Here is a 22,332-nt window from a genome sequence, read left to right as displayed (position 1 = left end):
GACGGGCGGAGGGGACAGCCAGGGCTCTGCCAGGGTTCGAAGGCCCTCCTGCCTTCTCCACACAAGGCAGGGCGTAGCGGAGGGGAGCTGGGAGGGACCCCGGAGCATGCTGACCAGGGGGCAAACGTTCTATGCTGGTGTATTTCGTTTGTGAGGCTGCATACGTCCATCGTTAAACAAAACAAGCACACGCTCCGGAGGCAGGCCTTGGCTCCTGAGCTTCCTGAGGAGTAGCGCGGCGGCCACAGCGTCTTCCAGAGAGGAGGTGGCGGCGGCAGCGGCGGCAGCAGCAATGGCCCAGGGGTCTCCAGGACGGAAGCAGGAGCCAAGGTCTGCTGCAGGGGTTCCCAAGCATGCGTCTGGTCAGCGGCCCTGAAAGCAGTGGCGTGGGCTCAGCCAGCGGGCACCTGGCATGGATTCCCCCCCCCCAAATACCAAGGCCCCTGCCCGCCAGGGCTCTACGATGTGGCGGAGTCAGGCTGGAGGCAAGGAAACCACCCTGCCTTGGGAGATGCTGCCGATGCCCCAGGGCGTGGGAGAGGCCCCTCTTGCCCACGGCTGCCCCCTCTGGCTTGCAGAGAGGTGCCACTCTCCAGGCCTATAGGGGGCTCAGCTGGGAGGGGGGTGGTTGGGGGCCCACAACCCCCCTTGGGAACTGTGGAAAGCCCCCTCCTGACACCAGGGGGGCTGCTGCTCATGCCTGGAGCCCTCCTGCAGCTGAGCCAGGGCTGGGCACAGCACACAGGCAGCCACCTTCTGCCGGGTCAGGCCCTTCTTCCATCGAGCTCAGGGCTGCCGGGGTTGAACCGGGACCTTGGGCCTGCCCAGCAGATGCCCTGCCCCAGAGCTGCAAGCCGAGTGGGGTCAGCTGGGCACGTTAACGGGACTCGGATGGGTCCCTCAGCGGCCACTTTAAGGGACCCTCCTTCCCTTGCCCTCTCTCCGGGGCTGCCCTGATCCCTGCAGCCTTGGGAAGGCCTGGGGGGGGGGCTGCCTGGGGAAGGGGCTTTCCGACGGAGGTACCTGCTCTGGCTGGATGCCTGCCTGGCTAAGAGGGGCGTCTGCCTGTGGAGGGCTCTGCTTGCTTCCATCGCCGAGGGCCCCTCTGGGAGCCAAGTTCCCCGCTGGAGCTTCAGCCCAGTGCTGCCGGTCTCGCTCCCTGGCTTCAGCGGATGGCGCCCTCCCTGCCGGGGGCCAAAGGGTGCAGCCTGAGCCGCCTCCTCTCAGACCGGGCTCTGAGTGGCGGGTGGGCGGGCGGGGGGCCCTTCTGGCAGCCCTGACCCTTTTGCCCTCCATGGAGGCCTGAGAAGGCCGGGGCCTCACCCCTCCTTTGGGCAGGGCACCCCCAACCAGCCCGGGCCATTCCTCAGGAGTACCTCGAAGGGCAAGGGGGCGCCTGGCCCGCTTGGGAGTCTGCACGGTCAGAAAGTCGCTCCCCAGGAGCACCGCGGGCCCCTCTGGCAGTGGAGAGTCTGGTGGCGGCAGCAGCAGCCGCGGGCTCGCCACTCTCACGTCATAGTCGCTGCTCAGATGCTTTCCTTCAGTGGTGAAAAGGTGCAGGGTTAGCTTCTCATCTATCCCCAAATGCTGCTGCTGCTTTTAGGAAGGAGGCTTCTCACTCCCACCTCCAAAGCAAGCCGTAAGAACAGAAGAAGAAGCCCCCCGCCCCACTGCTGGATCAGGCCCAAGAAGGCACCTTTAATTCAGCATCCTGTTTTCCCACAGTCCCCCACCAGCTGCCCCTGGGAAGCCCACAGGCAAGAGGGGAGGGCATGCCCTCTCTCTCTCTTGCTGTTGCTCCCCTGCAATTGGAGGTGGCCTATAGCCACCGACTAGTAGCCATTGATAGACCAGTCCTCCATGAATTTATCTAAGCCTCTTCTAAAGCCATCCAGGCTGGTGGCCATCACCACATCCTGTGGCAGAGAATTCCATAGATTAATTATGTGGTGTGTGAAAAAGTGCTTCTTTTTGTCTGTCCTGGCAATGGCAACTCCTGTGTCTAGAGTTGAGAGAGAGGGAGAAAAACCTTTCTCTCCACTCTATGCCTAATTTTATAGACCTCTATCATGAATCACCTTTTTCCTTAAACCCAAACCCCCCAGATCGTGTAGCCTTGTGTGGAGGACTGAGGCCTAGACCGCTTTGTTTTTGTCAATAAGCCCTTGTGTTATAAATGAATTGTGAATTGCATTATTATGCACAAACCTCATCATTATTGTAAATAGATTGTGATTATAAAATGCTTGCAAGTCCCTGTGTAAGAGAAAACTGGCAGGGTCAAGTGTTCATGCCTGCTGTGCCTTAGTTTCACTTTGAGAATATCAATCTGACAGTTTGGTTTTGGAGGAAAGGGTTGAAAAATGGAGGAAAGTTTGTGTTACACTGCTTGGGTTGTTTAAAAATCCATTGGAACAAAAACTGTGTTTATATAGAAGGGTTCTTTAGAGAGTTAGAGTTAGAGTCCTGGAGAAAGTCAGAAGAAGGAGTGAAGCTGGAGTCTGAGTGAGACAACAGTGGAGGTTGGAGATGGAGTCTGAGTGAGTTTAAAGTGGAAAGAGGAAGAGGAAGAAGTAGTGTGCATTGCCAAATCAGAGAGGAGTTCAGCATGCAGGCAAAGTTGAAGACTTGAAGAAAGACAGTCTGGAGAGAGCCTACAGAACTGAAGAATTATGGCATCGAGCTGTTGAATCACTGGCAGAGTGGTGTAATCTCTGCAGAGCTGAAATCACTAGGAACTGGGGGAAAACAAGACCTGAGGCTGAACTAAAGAAAACCCAGACTTGCTAAATGTGACCATCAAGGACTCTAAGTTAGGGCTCAGTGAGAGTCAGGTTAGGAGATATGCTTTTGACCACATTTTGATTGTTCCCTATGCTCTTTTGGATGATGTTTTTTTAATATATATATACTAAACTTGTGAAGCAACTTTTAATTGAACTAATTGCAAAGTAAAATAGTAGTGAGAAAGAAGTCCCCCTTGCCTGCCCTCCTCTCCATAGATGCGGTCTTCACTGCTTTGGAAAGAATGGTGGGAGGGAAAACCCTCTGCTGGAAACTCACAACTAGCCTGGGGTCACCACCACCACCACCACCACCACCTCCTCCTCCTCCTCCAAGAGGTCTTCCACCTCTTTTTGCGGGGGAGCAAATGCCTCTTATGCTGTCCACCCCATGACCATCCCTTCTCTGGGCCAGACAGGGCTGTGGGGTGGTGGTGGTGAACAATGTCTTTGGGTAGAGGCAAGGTCTCTTCTGTTGGAGATGGAATTCCAGTGCATCGACCTCTTGCACCAACTATCCTAATGACCACTAGGTGCAGGAGGAGAGGTGGAGACATCTGCCCCAACCCCCACACCTATTCATTACATAGCTGATAGATAGGACAGGTCTTTCCTATCCCAAATTCCTATTACCAATACATCAATATAGTTTAGACTCCCCCCAGCTCGGCGTGGGCAGTTTGGAGGTCGGTCTGTGTAGCTGCGCTTTGCCCTTTCGTCTTCCTGAGTGCTGGCAACTATTTCCATCTGTGAGCACTAATTTTCATCTGCCCCAGCTTGGAGTCACCTGTGAGAGAGGTGACTCTTAGCTTTTGGGGAGCCTGTAAAGACAGATGGAGTACCACCGGCACAGCTGGTGGTGCAGCTGGTTCGCCCACTTGTTACTGAGACTTGGCTGAAGTTAATTTCTAATGTGTCTGGGTTTGTCTGGAGATGCGGAGACTGGGGGTGCCCTCGTTGACTGTGGGGCAGCTATACCGGTAGTGGTGGGGAATAGAAGTAACGTTGGCAGGTCAGCAGGCCGTTCCAGGGGAAGGGTAGTCAGAAATTCAATAGCTGTCTCCCCTTCCGGCTGTCCTGCCAGCTCTATGACCTCGGGGAGCACTGCCAACAACCCACATAGCCTTACTCCTCTGCAATGCCAGGTCGGTCCCAAATAAGGCTGAACTCATCCATGATTTGATTATGGATGAAGGGGCCGATTTGGTATGTATCACGGAGACTTGGTTGGGGGAGGCTAGTGGTCCAGTCTGTTCCCAGCTTCTCCTGCCAGGATACTCTGTAGAGGAGCAGGTGAGGGGACATGGGCGGGGAGTTGGAGTGGCTGTGGCCTATAAGGATAACATTTCCCTTACCAGGGTCCCTGTTATGGTATTGGACCATATTGAATGTGTGTACTTAAGTTTGGGGACCAGGGATAGATTGGGACTTCTATTGGTGTACCGATCGCCCCGCTGCCCAACGGAATCCCTTACTGAGCTCACGGACTTGGTCGCGGAACTCGCATTGGAGTCTCCAAGACTTTTAGTACTGTGGGTCTTCAATGTTCATTTCGGGACCAGTTTGTCCGGGGCAGCACAGGAGTTCATAGTGGTCATGACAACTATGGGCGTATCCCAAGTGGTGTCTGGATTGACACATATTGCAGGTCACACGCTTGATTTGGTCTTTTAATCTGATCAGGGTGGTGGTCCGTGGGGTGGGGACTCTTGTAATTTCCCCATTGTCATGGATGGCCCACCATCTGGTTAAGGTTGGACTTCCAACCACTTCCCACCTCTGATTCCTTGGCAAGTTGGCCAAAAAAAAAAAAAAACCCACTAACTCTCTCACCTCCTCTGTGAGGATTGGTTGGAGGAAAGACCTGGAGCAAAGTGTGGGGACGCACAGGAAAAAAGGTCTGCCAGGGATTGTGGAGAGGAGTCGACACTACGTGAACTGTCCGTTTAATGCCCTGAATTTAAAATCTTCTGAATCAGATTCTCTCTTCAGATACTCCGAGGCATAAAGCCATGTGTGAATAACCTCCAGGTGGTTTTTTATACCCGGCTTTTAGTGTGCATCTCCTCCAGAATGGAGGGGGTACGTCCACATGTTGGCCAGATTTACCCCGAAGTCCCTGCGAGCGATCCGGAAGCATTTCTCACACACAATGCAGGTTTTTCATCAGGTGTTAAGAGTGCAGCCCGATTTATATCCAGGGTAAAAACATCCACCTTTTTAAGTTGGTTTTTTAACTTCAAACTCATAGTAAAGTCCGCTGTCTGAAAATCCTCCAGGGGACAACACAGCGTTCTTTGCCTCGGTCAAATCCCTGGCAGCCAAGGAAGTTCAGGAAAGAGAAAAACAAGCCCAACTCGTGAACAAAATGCTCACCACTCTAAATTAATAATAAAAGTAACATTGAACTATATACTAAACTTAATATAAAGTTTAATCAGAACAACCACTGTGTAACCAAAACCCAGTAAAGTTTTGATTAAACTTTATATTAAGTTTAGTATATAGTTCAATGTTACTTTTATTATTAATTTAGAGTGGTGAGCATTTTGTTCACGGGTTGGGCTTGTTTTTCTCCCTCATGGTTCCGTGAATGCCCCCTTCTCTTAAGGAGGCAGAGCCTGCTGGGGAGGGGGAAGAAGGCGCCCCAGAGAAAGTGCCAGTGCAAGCAGTGCTCCCAGAGGTCTTTTGCTTTCCCTTCCTGAGCCGGGAGGCCCAGATGCAGCGTGGCTCCAGAGCGCCCGCTCCCTCCAGCTGGGGAGTGCTGGAGGTGGCGTTCCAGTGCATCGGCCTTTTAGGCCAACGATCCTAATGGCCACTGGGGCAGTACTGGGAGCAGAGGTAGCTAGTGGGGGTCCCCTGCTCTATGGCCCCTGCCTTGGCTCCTCAGGTACTTCCTGTAGTGAGTCAGTCCTCTTCCTCTCCTCCCAGAGAGAAGATGGAGACATCGCTTCCCCCTCACCCCGCCACACACACCTATTCATTATGTAGCTGGCAGATAGGACAGGTCTTTCCTACCCCCAATGTATTTCCCTGATAAGCCTATTTAGTTTAGACTCTGCCTACAGTGATAGCTGCAACCACTAAACTCTGCCCTCCGTCACTGGCATGGGAGCTTCCTTGGTGCTTTGCTCAATAGCCACAAACCCGAGGAGGACGGCCAAAACCGAGAGGCCATCCCAGCATCCTCCAGAGCGGCCTGGGACCTCAGCACGCCCCCCCCCCCCACGGCGGGACAGGTGGCCAGAGCAGCCCCCGGGTGTCCTCCGCCCAGCACTGGAGAGAGCAACCCCTGGGGTGGGGGCAGGGCAGGTGGGGAGGGTGGCACCCCAGGGCCCCCGGGGTTGCCCCCGTCTGCCTCACCTCCCAGACTGTTGTCTGTCACTTGGGCCTCCTTTTCTCCTGCTCCAGCCAGCCTGTGAGGGACAGAAGGCAGTTCAGTCTCTTGGCCAGGAAAGCCGTCCCGGAAGGCAGTGGGCAGCGGGCAGGGTGGGCAGCTTGTGGGGGGGGGGGCTTCCGGGCTTCCACGGGATCTTCAAGCTGCCCGGAAGGGGCCTCGCTCACTTGGAGACCTTCTCCAGCCCCCTGCGCAGCCGCCCTGACAGAGGGCACCGGGCAGACTGCCCCACCCTCCGACGGCTCTTCCAGTCAGGGCATTCCTGCCCCTTCCGGCCCCTTGGTTCTTCTTGCCCTGCCTTCAGGAGCTGAAGTCGGCTCCCCCCCCCTCTCCTCCACTGCAGATACTGGCACACAGCGGTCAGAGCTTCCCTTAGGCGAAAGGTGCCCCGTTCCTCCATCACTGGGTTTGCTTTCCAGACCCCTCACCACCTTGGCCCCCTTCCTCTTTATCGGTGTCCTTACAAGATGGGGCCCAGAACTGGGCATCGTATTCCAAGTGAGGTTTGACCAGCACAGGCTAGAGTGGAATGATTACTTCTAGTGATCTGGATTCCAAGATTGCCTTTGCCTTTTCTGCAGCTTCATCACACTGCTGGCTCACATTCCACTCGTTGTCCACTAAGACACCTAGAACCTTTTCTCAGGTACTGCTGCCAAGCCACCCCATCCTGTCTTGGGCTTCAGTTCACAACAGAGAGGATGCCCCCCCACACACACACAGACATCAGCCTGTTCTGTTCCACCCTTGGTACAGCTGCCTGATTCCTTCCTTCCTACTTGCTGAAGTTAGGCCCAGACATAATGCCTGCCTTCCTTTTCTCTGGGCCCTCCTTCCTCACTGGTTTGCACGAGGAGATGCACACACAGCAGGGTCCGGGCAGCAGGCTTCAGCCCCCCCCCCGCCCCCCCCCACCCCCAGCCAGATGTCCTCACTACCTTTTATCTTGCCCGTTAAGATCGTAGTGTGACCCCTTCCTCGGCAGCCCCACTACTCACCTCCGTTTCACACACAGTTTCTGCAAAACCACTCGATAGGTTTTTGCAAAGTGTGCCATGATGGGGTCTGGGCTGGATTCAATCTCCTGGAAAACTAGAATAAAGCGGATGTGCAGGTTACAGTTGTGCCCCCCCCCCCGCACGTAGGATTCCTTTGGTCCAGAGACATCCTGGTGTAGAGCCAGCCTGCAGAGCCAGCGTGGTGGAGTGGTGAGAGTGCTGGACTCGGACCGGGGAGACCCGAGTTCAAATCCCCCTTCAGCCACGAGACTTGCTGGGTGGCTCTGGGCCAGTCACTTCTCTCTCAGCCTAGCCTACTTCACAGGGTTGTTGTGAAAAACAAACTCAAGTATGGAGCACACCGCTCTGCTGGGCTCCTTGGAGGAAGAGCAGGATGTAAAAGTAAAAATAATAAATAATAATAATAATCCTGATAATGCCCCCCCCACCCCGCTCAGCAACCTGTCAGCAACTGCAGCATGTGGACACTTGCCCTACCCGTCAGTTGAGGCCAGCGATGCCTATTCCTACAGCATTTCCCCCCAAGCAGTTTATGCAGAGAGAAAAAGAATAAATAAACGGGACCGTTCCCTGTCCCCAAAGGCTCAGTCACACTCTAGAAGAAACTCAAGGCAGATCCCAGCAGCAGCCACTGGAGGGGTGCTGTGCTGGGGATGGAGAGGGCCAGCTGCTCCCCCACTGCCAAATCTAAGGGAACCTCCACCGTAAAGGTGCTGCTCTGCTCGGGTGTCAGGGGTAACTCTGACCTCTTGGAATGGCCAGTTTCATAGATAACACCCCCGCACACACACACACACACACACACAGAGACACACACTTTGAGCCTTAAGTAACCAAGTCAGTGTCCAGGGGATTTGCTTTCCTAGAAGTCCCAACCATGGCATGACCCCCCCGCCCCCCTCCACTTCCATGGCCCAGCAAAACCATGGGTGGGTGCAAAGGTCAAGCTCAACCCCCCCCCGCCCCCCCCGCCCCGCTTCATCCCAGCTGGGACTGGCCAAGCTCTCTGTGCCAAAGAGACCACCCTAAGTGGCCCACAGCCCTTCCCTTCTGCCTGGTGGCCAGAGGCAACCTCGAGGCCGGTTCCCTTGCTGGGGAGTGCTGCAGCCAGGGGGTGGGGTGGGGGGGGGGCTTGGCCCTTGGCAGCCTCCGCCTGCCTTCTCCTCAGGCACGGCCACTGCACACAACACACACACACACACACTCAGAGCGAGCGAGCGAGAGCTGCTGGGCATCCTTCCTGCCTGCAAGGGCTCCTGGTGAGGCCAGCTGGCTCTTGGGCTCTGCTGCTTCTCCCCACCCCCCACCTTTTCAGGCGGAAAAGTTCTTGTCGTGGTGTGTGTGTGTGTGTGTGTGTGAGGTGCCACACCTCAGCCTTCCAATCTGAAGTGGGTGCCGGTTCGGGTTCGGGGTGCAGCGTCACACACCCCTGGCCCCAGGAGGAGCCCTGCAGGCCGTCTCCTGGCGGCTGGCCCTTCTGCTTTAAAAGGTACCCCCCCCCCCCGCTTTCTGGGGAGGGTGGAAGTTGCAGCTGTTTGGAGGGCTGCAGGCAGCCACGGTTGCATCCCTTCAAAGCGCTTTGATGTCCTGACCCGGATGGACCAAAGACCTGACTCCACGGCGTGCAGCTCCCCACGCCCAGCCCCGAGGCTGCTGCCACCGCCGCCGCCGCCACGGGGAGGGGGGCTGACTTGGGGGGCTTGCCCTGCGTGGCTTGGCCGTTCTGCGTCACGAGCCAAACAGACTCAGGTGATCCCTGTGTGGACCACGGAGGCCAAACAAGGTTCTTACAGTCACGCGGGGATTGGGGCCACCTGCTCTTCTCCCTCACAAGCAGAGTTCTCTCTAATTTTTTGGATCTGAGGAATGAATTTTGTCCTGGGCGGCAGGATCAAGGCCGTGTGTGCGCCCCATGTGCATGCAGAGTGGGGCCTTCCTGATTCCACCTGAGCGGGATCTCGAATGAACTGTGTGCACATCCAAAGATCTGGGAGCGCAGGCCCGTGCGCAGGCCTGGGAGAGAAGGCTGCTGCTCACCAGGTCTCCTCCGTCCAGCCCCCCCCCCCCCCCCGGGGCCATCATCCTGCACCCTGGCCCAAGCCTCCCTCCCTCCCTCCCTCCCTCCCGCTCTCTCCATGCCTAGCCAGGGGGGTCACGCCATACCTTTGTTCAGGTAGATTATGTCCTCCTGCTCCAGGTTTTTGGACAGCTCAGAGCTGTAATAGTTGAGACTGTGACCTAGGCAGAGAGGGACCTCGTCAGCCTCTTTGGCATCATCCTCGGACAGAGGCCTCCCCCGCAAGAAGAGCCAGGGCAGTGGCTGGACCGTGGCAAAGGGGGCTTGTGGCCTACGCACACGCGTGTGCAGGAGGAAGAAGCCGGCAGGGGCAAGTGGGGATGAGGGCAATGGCTGAGGTGGGGCTAATGACCCCCCCCGCCCATTCCGCAAGAGTCTTCCGGGGGGGCAGGGACCAAGTCCGGACTGAGGCCGCCCACTTCGGAGTGCGTCAAGGGGGTGCCTATGGAGGCGTGAAGCCCTTGGATGCAGGCAGGACAACACTGACCCCAGGACCCTCGGGCACGGGGGCGGGGCGGGGCGGCCGTGGGGAGCTCAGCTGCTGAAGCAAACGCCCCTTGCAGCCAGCCAATGCTGGCGGGACCTTCAAGCATCCTCCAGAAAGCGCTGGGAGGGCCTGGGGGTGGGTGGGGGTGGGCAGGGCCTGAGCAGGAGGCAGTTGCGGCCCTGCCCAACCCTAACCCTAACCCTAACCGGCAGAGGAGGGGCGTCTGTGTTCTCTGCTTACCCGTGAATCGTGCTGCCGCATGCCTGATTTCAATCTGGGGGTGGTGGAGGTAGCCCAAGGCCTGGGATATAAAAACGTGAATATTGTCATGGTTGTTCCTCATCTGCAGAGAAAAGAGAGTGGGTGGGGTGGGGTGCAGAACGGCCCCGAGCACCTTGATGGCCTTGGCATGCTGGAGCTGGTCTGCAGCCCAGGGAGCGCCACGCCTGCTGCTCAGGGGCACCGCCCTCCTCACTGATGGCTGGCTAGAGGTGCTCGTGTGCAGCTCGGGGCTGAAGCTCAGCCTGCCCCATCGCAGCATAGAAGGCTGCCCACAAGGCCTGACTGCCCCGGGAACCGCAGCCACTGCGAGGGCAGCCGGGACTCCGGGAGCTGGAGCCTCATCGGATCTGCACAGAGCGCGGCAGGGCTGCCCCGGGTGACACCGGGGTCCCCGACAGACAGGGCCTGGCCACCTCCCCGTGGACCAAAGCCAGCCGTGCCACATGCCTGTGAAGCCAACGGCCGTTTAACAGGCCAAGCGGCTTGCTGTGGTTTTGTGCTGCTGCTCTGGGAAGCACACAGGGCTGTCTGAAAGACATCCAACCGATCTCCGAGAGGAGCCACGGGGGGGGGGGGGGGGGCGCTGGGAAGCAGGCTGCCAAGGGGCCCCGAGACCCCAGGGAATGGGGGGATAGCAAACGCACCGCTCACCTCCGTTCTCCGAACAGAGTCCCCTGAAGACAGCTGCCCAAGCTTATATATTTTAAGAATGCAGTTTGAGCCTCTCAATGTAAAAGACCCCCAAGGTGGCCCCTTGCACAGCCTTCTATGTGGGTTTCAACGGAGCACCTCTTGTGCGAGGTGCACAAGGGGGCCCTCTGGTGGTGCCACTGGGCTGAGGGTCCATGAAGACACACACTGAGGGTGGGGAGACCAAAAGGGATTGAGCTGTCTCAAAGCCCTTGGGTCTTTTGAAGGCTCTTCGAACCGCTAAGGTGGGCCAGATTTCTTCCCCTTGGCCAGTGGGGCTAGGACAGAGAGAGAGCAGAAAAAGCTCTTGGGCTCTGTGAAAAACGGAATTGGCCTTTGGAATAAAGGTCAGGCCTGGCTGGGTTTCTGGGTTCCAGTTTCTCCAAGCTCCAAGCCCCATCTGGCCAAAAAGATGGCCACAAAGAAGAGGACCTTCCAAGCTGGTTCGTCACTGTAATCCTGCGGGGCAAAGAGGTTTGAAAGAGGCACTTGGGGCAAGTAGAACTCATTTAAGTCCCAAGTAGGGAACTGGTGAACTGGGGAGGGGGATGTAAGGAGGCACCCCTCAAAATGCATTTGACATGATGGGGGTGAGCGGAAAGTGAAGACTGGGCATCAGCCTTCAGTCTGGGTGAGAGGGCCACCACTTGCCTTCTGAGCATGTGCAGTTGCAGATCTGCATCCAGCCTCTTCTGGAGGAAGGACAGGACCTCTCCAGTTGAGGCCAATTCCCAACGATCCCGGAGAAGACCAAACCGTAAGGGCTTCCCACAAGGCCTGATTGGTCCTCTTGGTCAAACCCCTTCTCGGGCCTTGTCCTGGTGTCCCTTCTTATTCAGGGCTTGCCGCTCAATCTCCATGCCTTTAGGCAAAGCCAGGCTGGGTCTGGGTGGAAAACTGGACCCTGTGGCAGCAGGTTTGGGCTGCTCCGCAGGGGCAGAGGGGCTTCCAAGGAGAGGTGAATAAGGTTGGAGTGTCATGGCCAACGTGGGCCGGGCGGTAGTTCCCCCACCCACTTGGGCGGGCATCCGTGTTCTCTCTAACAGGGATTTCCAGATGCTGTTGACTTCAACACCCAGAGTCCCCAGCTTCCATGGCTTTTGCTTGGGGATTATGGGAGTTGTAGTCAACAACATCTGGGAGTCCCTGCTAGAAGGAACCCTGGCTGGCATTCCGGAATCTTTTGGCGAGCACCACCTGAAGGGGGAAGGCAGGCTGCAGCCCTGGGCGAAGGACCTTGACAGGGACCGTGGGACTTGGCTGCTGCTGGGAGAGGCAGCTCAGGCCAACTCTGGGAGGCCGAATCTGCAGACTCTTCTTTGGAAAGCCAAGAGTTTGAGGCTCCACTCTGACCGGCCCACTGACTGGTGATGTGACCAGGGGACTCTAGAGCACAGCCTTCCTTCCGAGGATGAGTGGAAGGGCTGTGGCTGCATCTGCGTTGTGTACACACACACACACACACACACCCATTGATGCCTTTCTTAGTGGACTATAGTGTGTGTGGCGGGGGGGGAGGTCCCTGCTGCAGCAGTGGTGGAGTTGCCTGCCTAGACGGACTTGACCTCTCCTCCTCCCCGGCGGGACGGGCTGAGCCGGCCGCTCTCCTCTCCTGCCGCCCTCCCTGGAAGGCGAGCGGCAGAGCTGTGAGGGCGACTCGCTCTCCGTGATCCACCGCTTGTCTCTCTGCGGTCTCTCGCATGGATCAGTCAAGCATACAGATAACGTCAGCTCTGACCGAGGACCCCCACCAAGCTCATGTGGTCTCTTGCGCCAGGCAGGCGGCTGTCCGAAGCAGGCACTGACCAGGTATTTCCACACCGTCACCAGGCAGCTCCGGGTGTCCTCCCAGGCCATGCTGCGGAACATCAGCTTCAGGTGAGCCCAGCCAAGGAAGACGGCGCAGTGCAGGAAAGCCAGCTTGCAACTCTGCAAGGCAACCGGGGGGGGGAGGCCAGGCCAGGCCGTGAGCAGAGGAGCCCCCCTGGCCCCCCCTCCGGCAGCCTGGCGGTGCCTCTGGCCCCGGGGCCCTCCAGGCTGGGCCAGCCACTCCTGCCCCCCGCCCGCCCCAGGGCCAGCAGTCCTCACTGGGACCCCCCCCACTTCCGTGCCCCTCAGACCCTGGGACTCCCCTCACAAAAGAAACAGAAGGGGCGGCTTTTCAGCAAGAGTGCCGCCTGCCCAGTGGGCCCATCTCGAAACCCAGGGCTTGGGCGATTGGCTTGGGACGGAAGCGAGGGTGGGCAGGGGCCACACAGGATGGCGCCAAAGGGCGGAGCAGCAGCAGCTGAAGCCGTGTGGCCTCCTCTGTGGCGGGCGGCAAGGGGCCCCGCGGGGGGCGGGGGGCTTGAGGGCTGCAAGGCCAGCTGCAATGCCCCCCCCCCGAGGGAAGCTGGAGGGGGCAGGCCACTTCCTCCCAGCCCGGCCCTTCCACCCCCCCCCGCGCTCCCCTTTGGCAGGCCACCCAGCGCCTCCGTGGCAGAGAGGGCCTTTCCCTCCCTGGCAGCAGGGGAGATGCCACCTGGGGGCGACTTTTACCATGGCCACTCCGGGGTCTCGGTCTCTCAAGTGGAGCAGCAGTGGGAGGAGGCTGTACACCACTTCCTTCTTCAGCAGGGCCTTGTCCACCTTCTTCACTCTGGTCACCAGCTGCCCAAACAGGGCGATGGCCGTGGTGCGGACGCTGGCTCTTTCCTGGCGAGGGGCACGCAGAGCGAGAGACGCCACGCGGCGTTGACCGCCGTGCCAGGGGGAGAGCCCCCCCCCGCCCCGCCCGGAGCGCTGCTGTGCAGCCACCTCAGCAGCCAGAGACAACGGCTGTGCTTGTTGCTGGGGTCAGTGGCAGCAGCAGCAGCAGCAAGTGATGGACCCCTTTGGGGGACTGGTCCAGCCCCCCCCCCCGCCCCGGATCCAACCAGGCCCTGCTGACGAAAGCACAGACATCCCCCCCAGGACCCCAAACTCACATCCTCAAAGAAGGAGCGCACGTTCAGAGCGAGGTCGACACAGAGGGGCCCGATCCCCTGGCCATCCATCTCGTAGACGGCCGTCATGATGTCCCTCAGTCCCTCCAGGATGCTTCCTTCGTGGCCACTGAAGACGGAGTCGATCAGGGCCGGGAGCTGGTCTCGCAGCAGCTTGACCTGAGCAAGAGGGGGAGGGGGGCTGAGCGAGGGCACCGGCTGGGCAGCTGCAGGGGGTGGCAGGAGGGGGGGGCTGGACTCCCCCCCCACATCTGTCTGCCCTTCTGAGCAGATTGGGCAGCAATGGGTGGTCATAAAAACCAGCCTGGCACTTTGTGCAGAGTGCCTGACAAACCCTGCCCCCACACAACCCCCCCCGCCCCCGTCTGGATTTATGCAGCCCCCCCCCCTTGTGTCGACGGTGCTTTACTACAGCCTCAGCAAAGCGACAGCCCAGCCGGTGGCCCAAGGAGTCCACAGACCACCACTGGTCAGTGGGGCGAGAGCAGAAGGTTTGGCGTGGCCAGGGCCACGCAGGGGGGCGGGGGGAAAGGCCCCTGGGCTCTGGGGGTGGGGTGGGGGGGTGAGACGGACTTTACGCAGGGGCTTCATGCAAGAGGCCTCTGCTGGCCAGAGAGGGAGAGCTCTGCCAGTGGACCCCAAAGAGGGCCTTCCTGGCCAAGACCCAGCGCCCCTTGGCGCTCCCCATGGCCACCCAGTCGGCGGTGGCTGCTCAGGCCCTGTGCTGACGAACCCCACGAGCGGAAGGCAGGCGCACGTCCCTCCTCAGCCCTCCACCATGCGACCCCAAGACGACCCCCGGCTGGCAGCAGCTCTCCCTGTTGAGGCGCTCCCCTCCGCCCTGCCCTCCCCGTCTCATGGCTGCAGCCCCACCGGCCCACCCCCCCCCCAGACTGCCAAATAGCTCAACCTGCCCCAGAGAGGAAGGGGCACAGACACACCCAACGGCCACTCGGGCCCCTGGGCGGAGGTGGTCTCCTCTCCTCGTCCTCTGGGCACGTCCTAAGGAGGCAGACCCCACACGCTGCCCTCGGGGGCCTTCTGGGTCTTGCGTGCTGCTGCCTCCTCGGGCTGCCTTCCGCCCGCTCTCACCTTCCCTTGCTGGAAGACAAAACTGTTCAGCCCTTTCAGACAAAGCTCTTTGATGACCAGATTGGAGGCTGCCACGCCTTCCTCCAGGTGGTCCTTGAGGCTGAACCTGTTCATCATCTTGACCGCAGACGGGCTCTTGAGGAACTAGAGAGGGAGGAGACGCCCACAGCTGACGCCCTCCCTCTCTCTCCCCCCCCCGCTTGCTTCCAGGTGGGGGTGGGGGGAGGCCTGTCAGCCCATGGAGAGGGAGCCAGCAGCCCCAGGAAAGGCAAGCGGGCCAGGAGCTTCCAGGGCCAACGGGAGGCGTGTCCTTGCCCAGCACCATCGCCTCCCGCCCCGCCTGCTGCCCCCCCACCCACCCCCCCCCCCCCCCGCCGCGCGCTTGCCTGCCTTGCACCAACTCCGGAAGGGCAGGAGCTGGGCTGCCCATCCAGCGAGGCTCCGGCTCACCTCAATCACTAGAGCCAGAGCAGTCATCTTCTTCAGCTCGTCTTCCTCGCTGTCCAGAATGAGAGCGGCCTCCCCAAAGATACCCGGGATTTGAGGACTGTCACACTCGGTCATGGCTCTGCGCAAAGGAACCGTCAGCAGCCCCTCTTGGCCTCCGCAGGAAGAGAAGCAGCCATTCGGGGGGGCCTTCCGGGGACGGCTGAGCAGCCCCCCCCCCGGTAACATGTTGGGCAGATGTGCCCCCCCCCCTCCACAGACAGGCCAGCATAGCTCGGGCCAAAGGACAGGCGGAGCTGGGGGTGGAGCACCTGGCTTCTGCCCCCCCCGTCCCCCCCATGGGGAAGCGGGGGTCTTGCTTTGGGTGGGGACGTGTGGTTGGCTTGTCATGTTTATATGCTGCCCTCTATAAAATCTCAGGGTGGCTGACAATCCAGGCGGAGAGGGAGGCCGAGCGTGAAGTGAGGGGGCAGCAGCGCACGTGTGCGTGCCCCCCCCAGGAGGCGGGGGGGGGTCTCTCTCTCTCACCTGGCGAGGAGGCGCGTGCCCTGTAAGAACTGCTGGGGCGTGCTGAGCACCCGCCATCCTTGCCGGAACTCGATGCAGGCATAGACCTCCCAGTCTCCCGCAACCGAGAAGAGGCTTTTCATGATCTCTACGGAAGTGCTAGAAAGCAAACATCGGTGCCTCCTGCCTCGGCTTCCACCGGCTGCTGACAGGAGCCCGGCGGCGGCCCCCGCGGGAGAGGCCGGCTCCTCGGGCGGCGCGGGGCCCCGACTCCTGCTCAGGGGAGGCTGCAGCCAGGCCGGGGCTGAGCCTGCGCGGGGCAGACAAAGGAGCCCGGCGGCTGCCGCCCCCGCCCCCCCCCCACCAGGGAGGCAGACGCGCCCGGCGCGGGCGAGGCACCAGCAGCTCCCAGACCAGACGCCGTAGCCTCTCGGGGTGCTCCTAACAGCGCCCCCCCCCGCCACACTGCCAGAGCATGCAGAGGCGTAACTAGGGAAAACGGCGCCCGGGGCAAGCACTGCAATGGCGCCCCCCGTGCCCCCCCCCAACATACTACATTATACTTAGGTTTTTCCTCACAAGCGCCCGCTGCTGCCGCCAAGCCAGGCCACTGACTGGCCGCCAGGCGCCAGCAAAGCAATGCGGGGGGGCGCAGGTGGCGCGGAAGGGACCGCTCGTGGGGAAGGGAGCACCGACGCGCTCCCTTGACTGCTGCAGTGCTGCTGCACTGAGCAGGAAACATTTGTATTAACAAAATTTTTAAAAAAAATTAAAAAAAAATTGGTCATGGCGGCGCCCCCCACGTGACCAGAAAAGATGGCGCCCAGGGTACGTGCCCCCCCTGCCCCCCTATAGTTACGCCTCTGAGAGCGTGTGCTCTAAGGTTGGGTGGCAGCTGCCACGTCTGCCCATCTCTCTCTCCTTTTCTGGGAAAGGGCAGCCAGACCTGCCCCAGAGTAGCTCGCGGGCCCTGCTGTGCCCAAGAACGCCCCCCCCCAGCCTGTTCTGCCTCCCCCCTCCAGAGGCAGCTGCCCCCCCCCCGCCTAGCGTGGAGCCTCCCTGGTGGTACCTCTGGAAGCTGCGGGCTTCAGGGTTCCCTCTCAGGAGGCATTCCTGCCGGGCTCTGAGAGGCTCGGGCACCTCCAGGTGCATCACGTAGAGGACCTGTTTCAGCAAAGGGATAAACAGCTGCAGGTGCATCTCGGCCAGGGCCGTCCGGTAGCCCGGAATGTGGAAGGTCTCATAGATGACGTTCATTGCCTGAAGAAGAAGGAGGAGGAGGAGGAGGAGGAACGGCTGGCGTGGCGCTCCCCCTCGTGGGGTAGGCTGCACACAGGCACGTGCACACAAGCAGGGCAGATGCTGCAGGGAAGCCAGCGACCCTCCTGGGACCGTCTGTGGCTGCCCGTCAAGTCACCCTGCTTAGAATGGGCAGGGAGGCGCCATAGGACCATTGGATCCCACTGGGCTTCCCAGGCAGTGGGGCGGAAGGGAGGTGCTGCCTACAGACACCCGTTGCCCTGCCTGAGGCCTGGCCATGCCTACTTGGCCTTGTCTCGCATGGGGGTGTGTGTGTGTGTGTGTGTGTGTGTGCAGTGAGCAGGCTCTTCTTCTGGTCCATGCCGCTGGCTAGCCATGCTGACGCAGACTCCTCCATGTTGGCTAGCCAAAGTGAAGGCTGGCCGGCTGGCTTGTCGGAGAGCAGCAAGGCCAGGGAAGAGTGGGAGGGGGCAGGAATGGCGCCCCGAGGAATGGGCCTGCTCCCTAGTGGCATGGCCCCCCTGCTCGGAGGAGCTGCCTCTGCCCCACCCCATAACAACATGCCGCTGGGCACCAGAGTGTGGCGCCAGGGCCAGCCAGCGACTTACAGCCAGAGAGAGCCCGATACTGTCTTCGTCCGCCTCCAGAGTCCCCTTGAGCTGCAGGTTCTTCAACAAGAGCTGCAGGACTTGCAGGGCCACCTGTGGCCCAGAAGCCATCGCTGTCCAGAGCTCACTGGCCTGCCTGCCGCAGGGTAGAGACGGATCAGCCTCTTGCTGCAAGACCCACACAGCCAGCAAAGGGGGAAGGAGCAGCACCCAGGCAGCCAGGAGACCCGGGACTCCCCCTCGGGGCCTAAAGCCCCGCCACAGCTACCTGTCCACAGGTATGGAGAACGCCAGGCAGCTCCGGGTCACTTCCTCCATGTGGTGAGGGATTATGAAGCCCAAGGCCCTCAGGACCACTTTGCGGGTCCAGTAGGACGACTGGCGTAGCTGGAGGCATGTGTAGATGGCCCTGACGATGTCTTTCACCTGAGCAAAAGAGGAGACCTCCAGGCCTGGACAAATTCCCTCCGGGCAGGAGTGGGCAGCATCCAGGCCACGCTTGGGCAGGAAGGGCTTTCCCAGGGAGGGGCCCTCTTGGGTGGGGTCAGCCCAAGACGGACAGGTGTGGCCTGCCCTCTCGTCATGACACCCGGGGCGCTGAGGCCCTGAGGGCCTGGCTGGGCCACAGTGTTGGGAGAGGGGCTGGACCACCTCTGGCCGCAGGCCTGGAGGACACGGCCGGCGCTCACAAGCCTGAGAGCCTGTCGTGCTGCTGCTGGTCCCCCAGTGCCAGACCCTGCGGTGCCGCTCAGCCTGGGGGGCCCCTTCGTGCCAGGGCCGCTCAGGCTCCGACCCGGAGGAGGAGGAGAGGCCTGGGCCCTACAGAAGTCCCTCTGTGCCCGGATCCAGCAGTGCCGGTCCATCCCCCCCCCACAAGCGGTGCTGCCGAGGAAGGGAGCGGCCTGCTGCAGATCCAAGCCCTGCATCTGTCCCGCTCAGCACCATCCTCGCAGATCAGCCCAGAGCTCGTCACCCCTCCTGCAGTTTGCTCCTTTATAGTCGATTTCTATGCCGCCTGTCATAAAATGTATCCCAAGGCAGCTTACAAAAGTTAACATGCAACCCCCAAACCCACAGGTCGGTCACATTAAGATAACATTACAACCCTAACCCTAACCATACAGACAGAGCAGCAACCCTAAAATGCAGACACCCAGCAGCAGAAGAGCAGACAGAGACCACCGACTCCGAGGAGCAAAGGTCGGCGCAAACAACAGGGTCTTTAGTTGCTGTTAACGGTAGCCAAGCAGCCCAGAGAACAGACACCCCCTGGGAGCTATTCTCACATGCCTTCAGGCCGTGGGGCATCTGAAGAGCGGGTCTGCTTCACGCCAGATTCACAAGATGTTTAAGTGGGGGGACTACATTGACAGTTCACATAGCTGCCAGCTCCTCCCCGCACTCCCTGCAGGTCTTTTCCCTCTGCGTTCCCACCTACTTGCTCCGGGTTTTCCTCCAACCCATCGCAAATCACACCACAGAGGAAGAGGCAAGAGAGTGTTTTTTGTTTAGTTTGACAGCTACTGTAAGAGCAGAAGGACGGCATGGCAAGTTGCCAAGCAGCTGGATCAAACAGCAGGACGCTTGACCCTAACCCTTTGTGAGTGATTGCCTTCATCACCTCATATTTCCCCGCCCCTACACACAGACACACACACACACACCCTAACCCCCTCGGATGACCTTGCCAGGCAGAAACCTTTGGGGCAGGCAGTCCTTCTGGTATCCAGGCCCCAAACCATCCAGGGCTTTCATGGTAATAGCCAGCACCTTGAATTGGGTCTGGAACAAACTGGCAGCCAGCGCAGCTCTTCCAGAATGGGCATCAGGTGTCGCCAGAGGGCCGTTCCAGAGAGAACCCCGGCGGCTGCATTTGGCACCAGCTGAAGCTGCTGAATGTTCTCCAGGGGCAGGCCCCCCCGCCCCGCATGGGGCAGGTTGCAGTAGTTAAGTCAGGGGTGAGTGTGCCAGATTTGTCTTCTTGAGGAAGGGGCATAGCTGGCACACCTGCTGGAGCTGTACAAAGCCCCCCCCCCCCGGCCACTGCCGCCACCTGGGTGGAGCCGGACCCACAATATTGCCCCGCTGAGTGCTGGCTCTTTCAAGGGAAGATCAGCCCCATCCAGAGCTGGTTGAATCCCCTCCTCCCAACGCACTCTGTGCCCCCTTGGCGGAGCTCTGGGACCACCTCGAGCTCTGGGGCCCAGCTCTGTCTCCCAGCCAAACTGCTGTCCTGTCCATCGTCCCCAGGACTCCACGAGCTCCGTGGCCGGCTCAGACTCCAGCCCTGCTTGGGGCCCTGCTCCTGACTTGGTGCCTGCAGCGGCTCCAGAGACCACCAGCCTGGGGGGTTCTGCTCTGTCTTCAGGAGTGGGCCTCCTCCTCAGGCACCAGCATGGCCTGGGGCCCCCTACACACTCGGCTTGCTCCCTCCAGGCCAGAGGGGGAAAGCGCAGAAAGTGCCTCACTCCAGGGAGACCGGAGCAGGCGGCACCACAAACCGCTCTGGCTGCTCCTCCCCCCCCCCCCCCCGTGGTGCCCTCTCCAAGCAAGTTGGCTTCCGCTCTGCTCACGCTTCAGCTGCCCTGACACCGAAGAATGGGGCCCTCCCTCCGCCACCAGGGGCGGGCATTGTGTGCACTAGTTCAGAGGTCATCGTATCTCGAATACTGACATATTTTAAAAGACGGACTATCTCTGGTTGAGCTTGCACTTGCTAATTCCTTGGAGGTGCTTCTTCTTGCCCGGGGGGGGGGGCTGTTCTCCTTTGGGCTCTGCTGGGCTAGTGAAAGCTGACCTATTCCCATGATGGGGGGGGCGGATTTAACAAGCAGGGATGGGTTGTGGGGCACAAAGCCAGCCCCCAGGTGGCCGGTCTCACCCTTTCAATTCTCATGGCATGGTTCCGCAGGATTGCATACAGCACCTCTTCCGCTGCCGTCAGTAACTCCGGGTTCGACCCTCGCAGACTGTCCAGGACCAAGAGGAGGAGGTTGGTCAGCTGGGCCCGGAAGAGCTGGTCTTCGGAGTGCTGGATGGGGCAGGCAGAAGGGGGGGGGGGCGGCCCACTGAGCGCCGAGAGAGACTCCCCTGGGCATCTGTCCTCACTGCGGACTCCCAACGGGAAGCCCCAGCAGGAAGGCAGCTGGTCTCCCGGGCAGGAGAGCATCATGCCCACACCCACACAGCAGAGACGCTGCTCTTGGGCACGGTGTCTGTCCCCGAAGGTGCCCCCCTGCCTGCCTGGGAGCCTCCCGAGCCCGTGCTTCAGCAGCTCTGGGCCTCGTGGCAGAGATGCGGCCAGAGGAAGCCCCTCTCACGCATCAGCAGCAGGGATGCCCCGTGCCTTCCTGGGCGGCTGATCGGGCCCCCTCCTGCCTCCCCAGGGGGCCAGGGAGCTGGGCTCCAAAACCCCACTGCATCCCCCAGTGGGCCCAGTGGCAGCCACCCTACCATCGCCATGCGCCAGGCACCACCCAGCATCACGAGAGCCAGGCTCTCCGCTTCCTGCAGCCTGCAGCTCCTCCTGAGGGACCACTTCCGCCTCTTCTGCTTGCTCCTCCTCAGCGCTGTTGCAGAACAGAAGAGCGGCCGTCAGTCTGACCGTCCGACTCCAGAGAGCACAGCCAGACAGGCAGGGAGCAGGCCGGGGGGGGGGGGCCGTGGTGGAGCAGCAGCAGCAGGAGCGCGGGGGGCCCCTGGGCTGGGGGAGGGGGCGGCCCCCAAAGGGCGGAAGGCAAGAGGTGGGTGGCCAGAGAGACGCAGAGAGGGCGGAGACCCTGATGGGAAGGCTCTCGCCGGGAAAGGAGAGGACCGTGGCCCGCAGGAAAGCTTTGCGTTTCTTCACAATAATGGCAATCGCCTTCCTTTCACGATCTGTGCCCCCACCTAAAGTCAGCGCCAGCTAAAGGGGCAACGGAAGTGTGCCTGCTTGAGACACAGCCCAGCTCTCCGCATCCTGGGAATCCTCCGCTCTGCCCCCCCCTTTCTGCCTCCGCTCCGCGGTTCCCCCCCGTGCGGTGCTGCAGGCCTTGTGTGGCTCCCTGAGCTGGTCTGGAGGCAACCGTCCAAGGGGAGGGGGTGGCCGCCGGGCAGCTCCCAGGAACCGAGGGCTCTCTCCGGGGTGGGCGGTGGAGCAAGGGCAGGGCTGGGTCCAGCCGGCCTGGCCGTGGCGGCCCACTGAAGAATGCCCAGGCTGCTTCGTGCCGCTTGGAGTGCAAGTGAGCATCTGTGCCAGACGGCAGGAGATCGGCCTTCTCCTCTCTCCAGGATCGCCTGCTCTGCAGGAAAGCTCGGGGTGGCTCCTGCTCCATCCCACCACTGGAAGCCTCCGTCTGCCTGCCTGCACCTCTTCTCAGAGAGAGGGAGCTATGCGAGGCCGGATGTTGGGCAGCCTGAGGCCCTCCACTGGGAGGAGGAAGAGAGGAGTCCAACCTCTGCAAGGGGGCCACTCGTGGACTTCCTGGGGTCCTGGCGGATGAGGTTTGTTAAGCTTGCGAAGGGGCCAGGAGTCAGCTGTGCATGTCCTCCAGACCTCTTGGTTCGTGAACACATTTGGGCGCAAAGTGACTTGGGGCTCCCATCTGGGAAGATGCCAAATGCTACCTCGCCCAAGCCCCCACGGCCAGGGCATGTCCTGCTCCCTGGGTGCTTTCCAGATTACACCCTATGACAGTGTCACTACGTGCTCACTAAATGT

General features: G+C 60.3%; 1 protein-coding gene across 13 annotated transcripts in view; it reads right to left on the bottom strand.

The window, feature by feature from the left end:
* Window positions 1-123: 123 nt before the first annotated feature.
* The window catches only part of LOC128327208 (maestro heat-like repeat family member 5), a 122,708-nt gene continuing 100,499 nt past the window's right edge, over window positions 124-22,332 (bottom strand). For 5 of the 13 annotated variants that reach the window (XM_053255653.1, XM_053255657.1, XM_053255647.1 and 2 more), the window contains 17 exons: window positions 21,087-21,202; window positions 20,515-20,664; window positions 17,902-18,059; window positions 17,634-17,769; window positions 16,835-17,025; window positions 15,787-15,924; window positions 15,262-15,379; window positions 14,812-14,955; window positions 13,702-13,878; window positions 13,274-13,429; window positions 12,542-12,664; window positions 10,004-10,106; window positions 9,363-9,437; window positions 7,179-7,272; window positions 6,147-6,199; window positions 1,377-1,538; window positions 815-1,184 (listed from right to left, as the gene is read on the bottom strand). In XM_053255653.1, the coding sequence (XP_053111628.1) occupies window positions 913-1,184; window positions 1,377-1,538; window positions 6,147-6,199; window positions 7,179-7,272; window positions 9,363-9,437; window positions 10,004-10,106; window positions 12,542-12,664; window positions 13,274-13,429; window positions 13,702-13,878; window positions 14,812-14,955; window positions 15,262-15,379; window positions 15,787-15,924; window positions 16,835-17,025; window positions 17,634-17,769; window positions 17,902-18,059; window positions 20,515-20,664; window positions 21,087-21,202 (2,366 nt within the window). In that variant the 3' untranslated portion in view covers window positions 815-912. Of the gene's footprint in view, window positions 373-813; window positions 1,185-1,376; window positions 1,539-6,146; window positions 6,200-7,178; window positions 7,273-9,362; window positions 9,438-10,003; window positions 10,107-12,541; window positions 12,665-13,273; window positions 13,430-13,701; window positions 13,879-14,811; window positions 14,956-15,261; window positions 15,380-15,786; window positions 15,925-16,834; window positions 17,026-17,633; window positions 17,770-17,901; window positions 18,060-20,514; window positions 20,665-21,086; window positions 21,203-22,332 lie in introns of those variants that run through there. The other 8 variants (XM_053255652.1, XM_053255648.1, XM_053255651.1 and 5 more) reach the window with 8 other exon arrangements.

The sequence above is a fragment of the Hemicordylus capensis genome, chromosome 5, assembly GCF_027244095.1.
Source record: "Hemicordylus capensis ecotype Gifberg chromosome 5, rHemCap1.1.pri, whole genome shotgun sequence".
Taxonomy (NCBI): Eukaryota; Metazoa; Chordata; class Lepidosauria; order Squamata; family Cordylidae; genus Hemicordylus; species Hemicordylus capensis.
The sequence above is the reverse complement of the archived record's forward strand: the minus strand, read 5'-3'. Positions and strand labels throughout refer to the sequence as shown.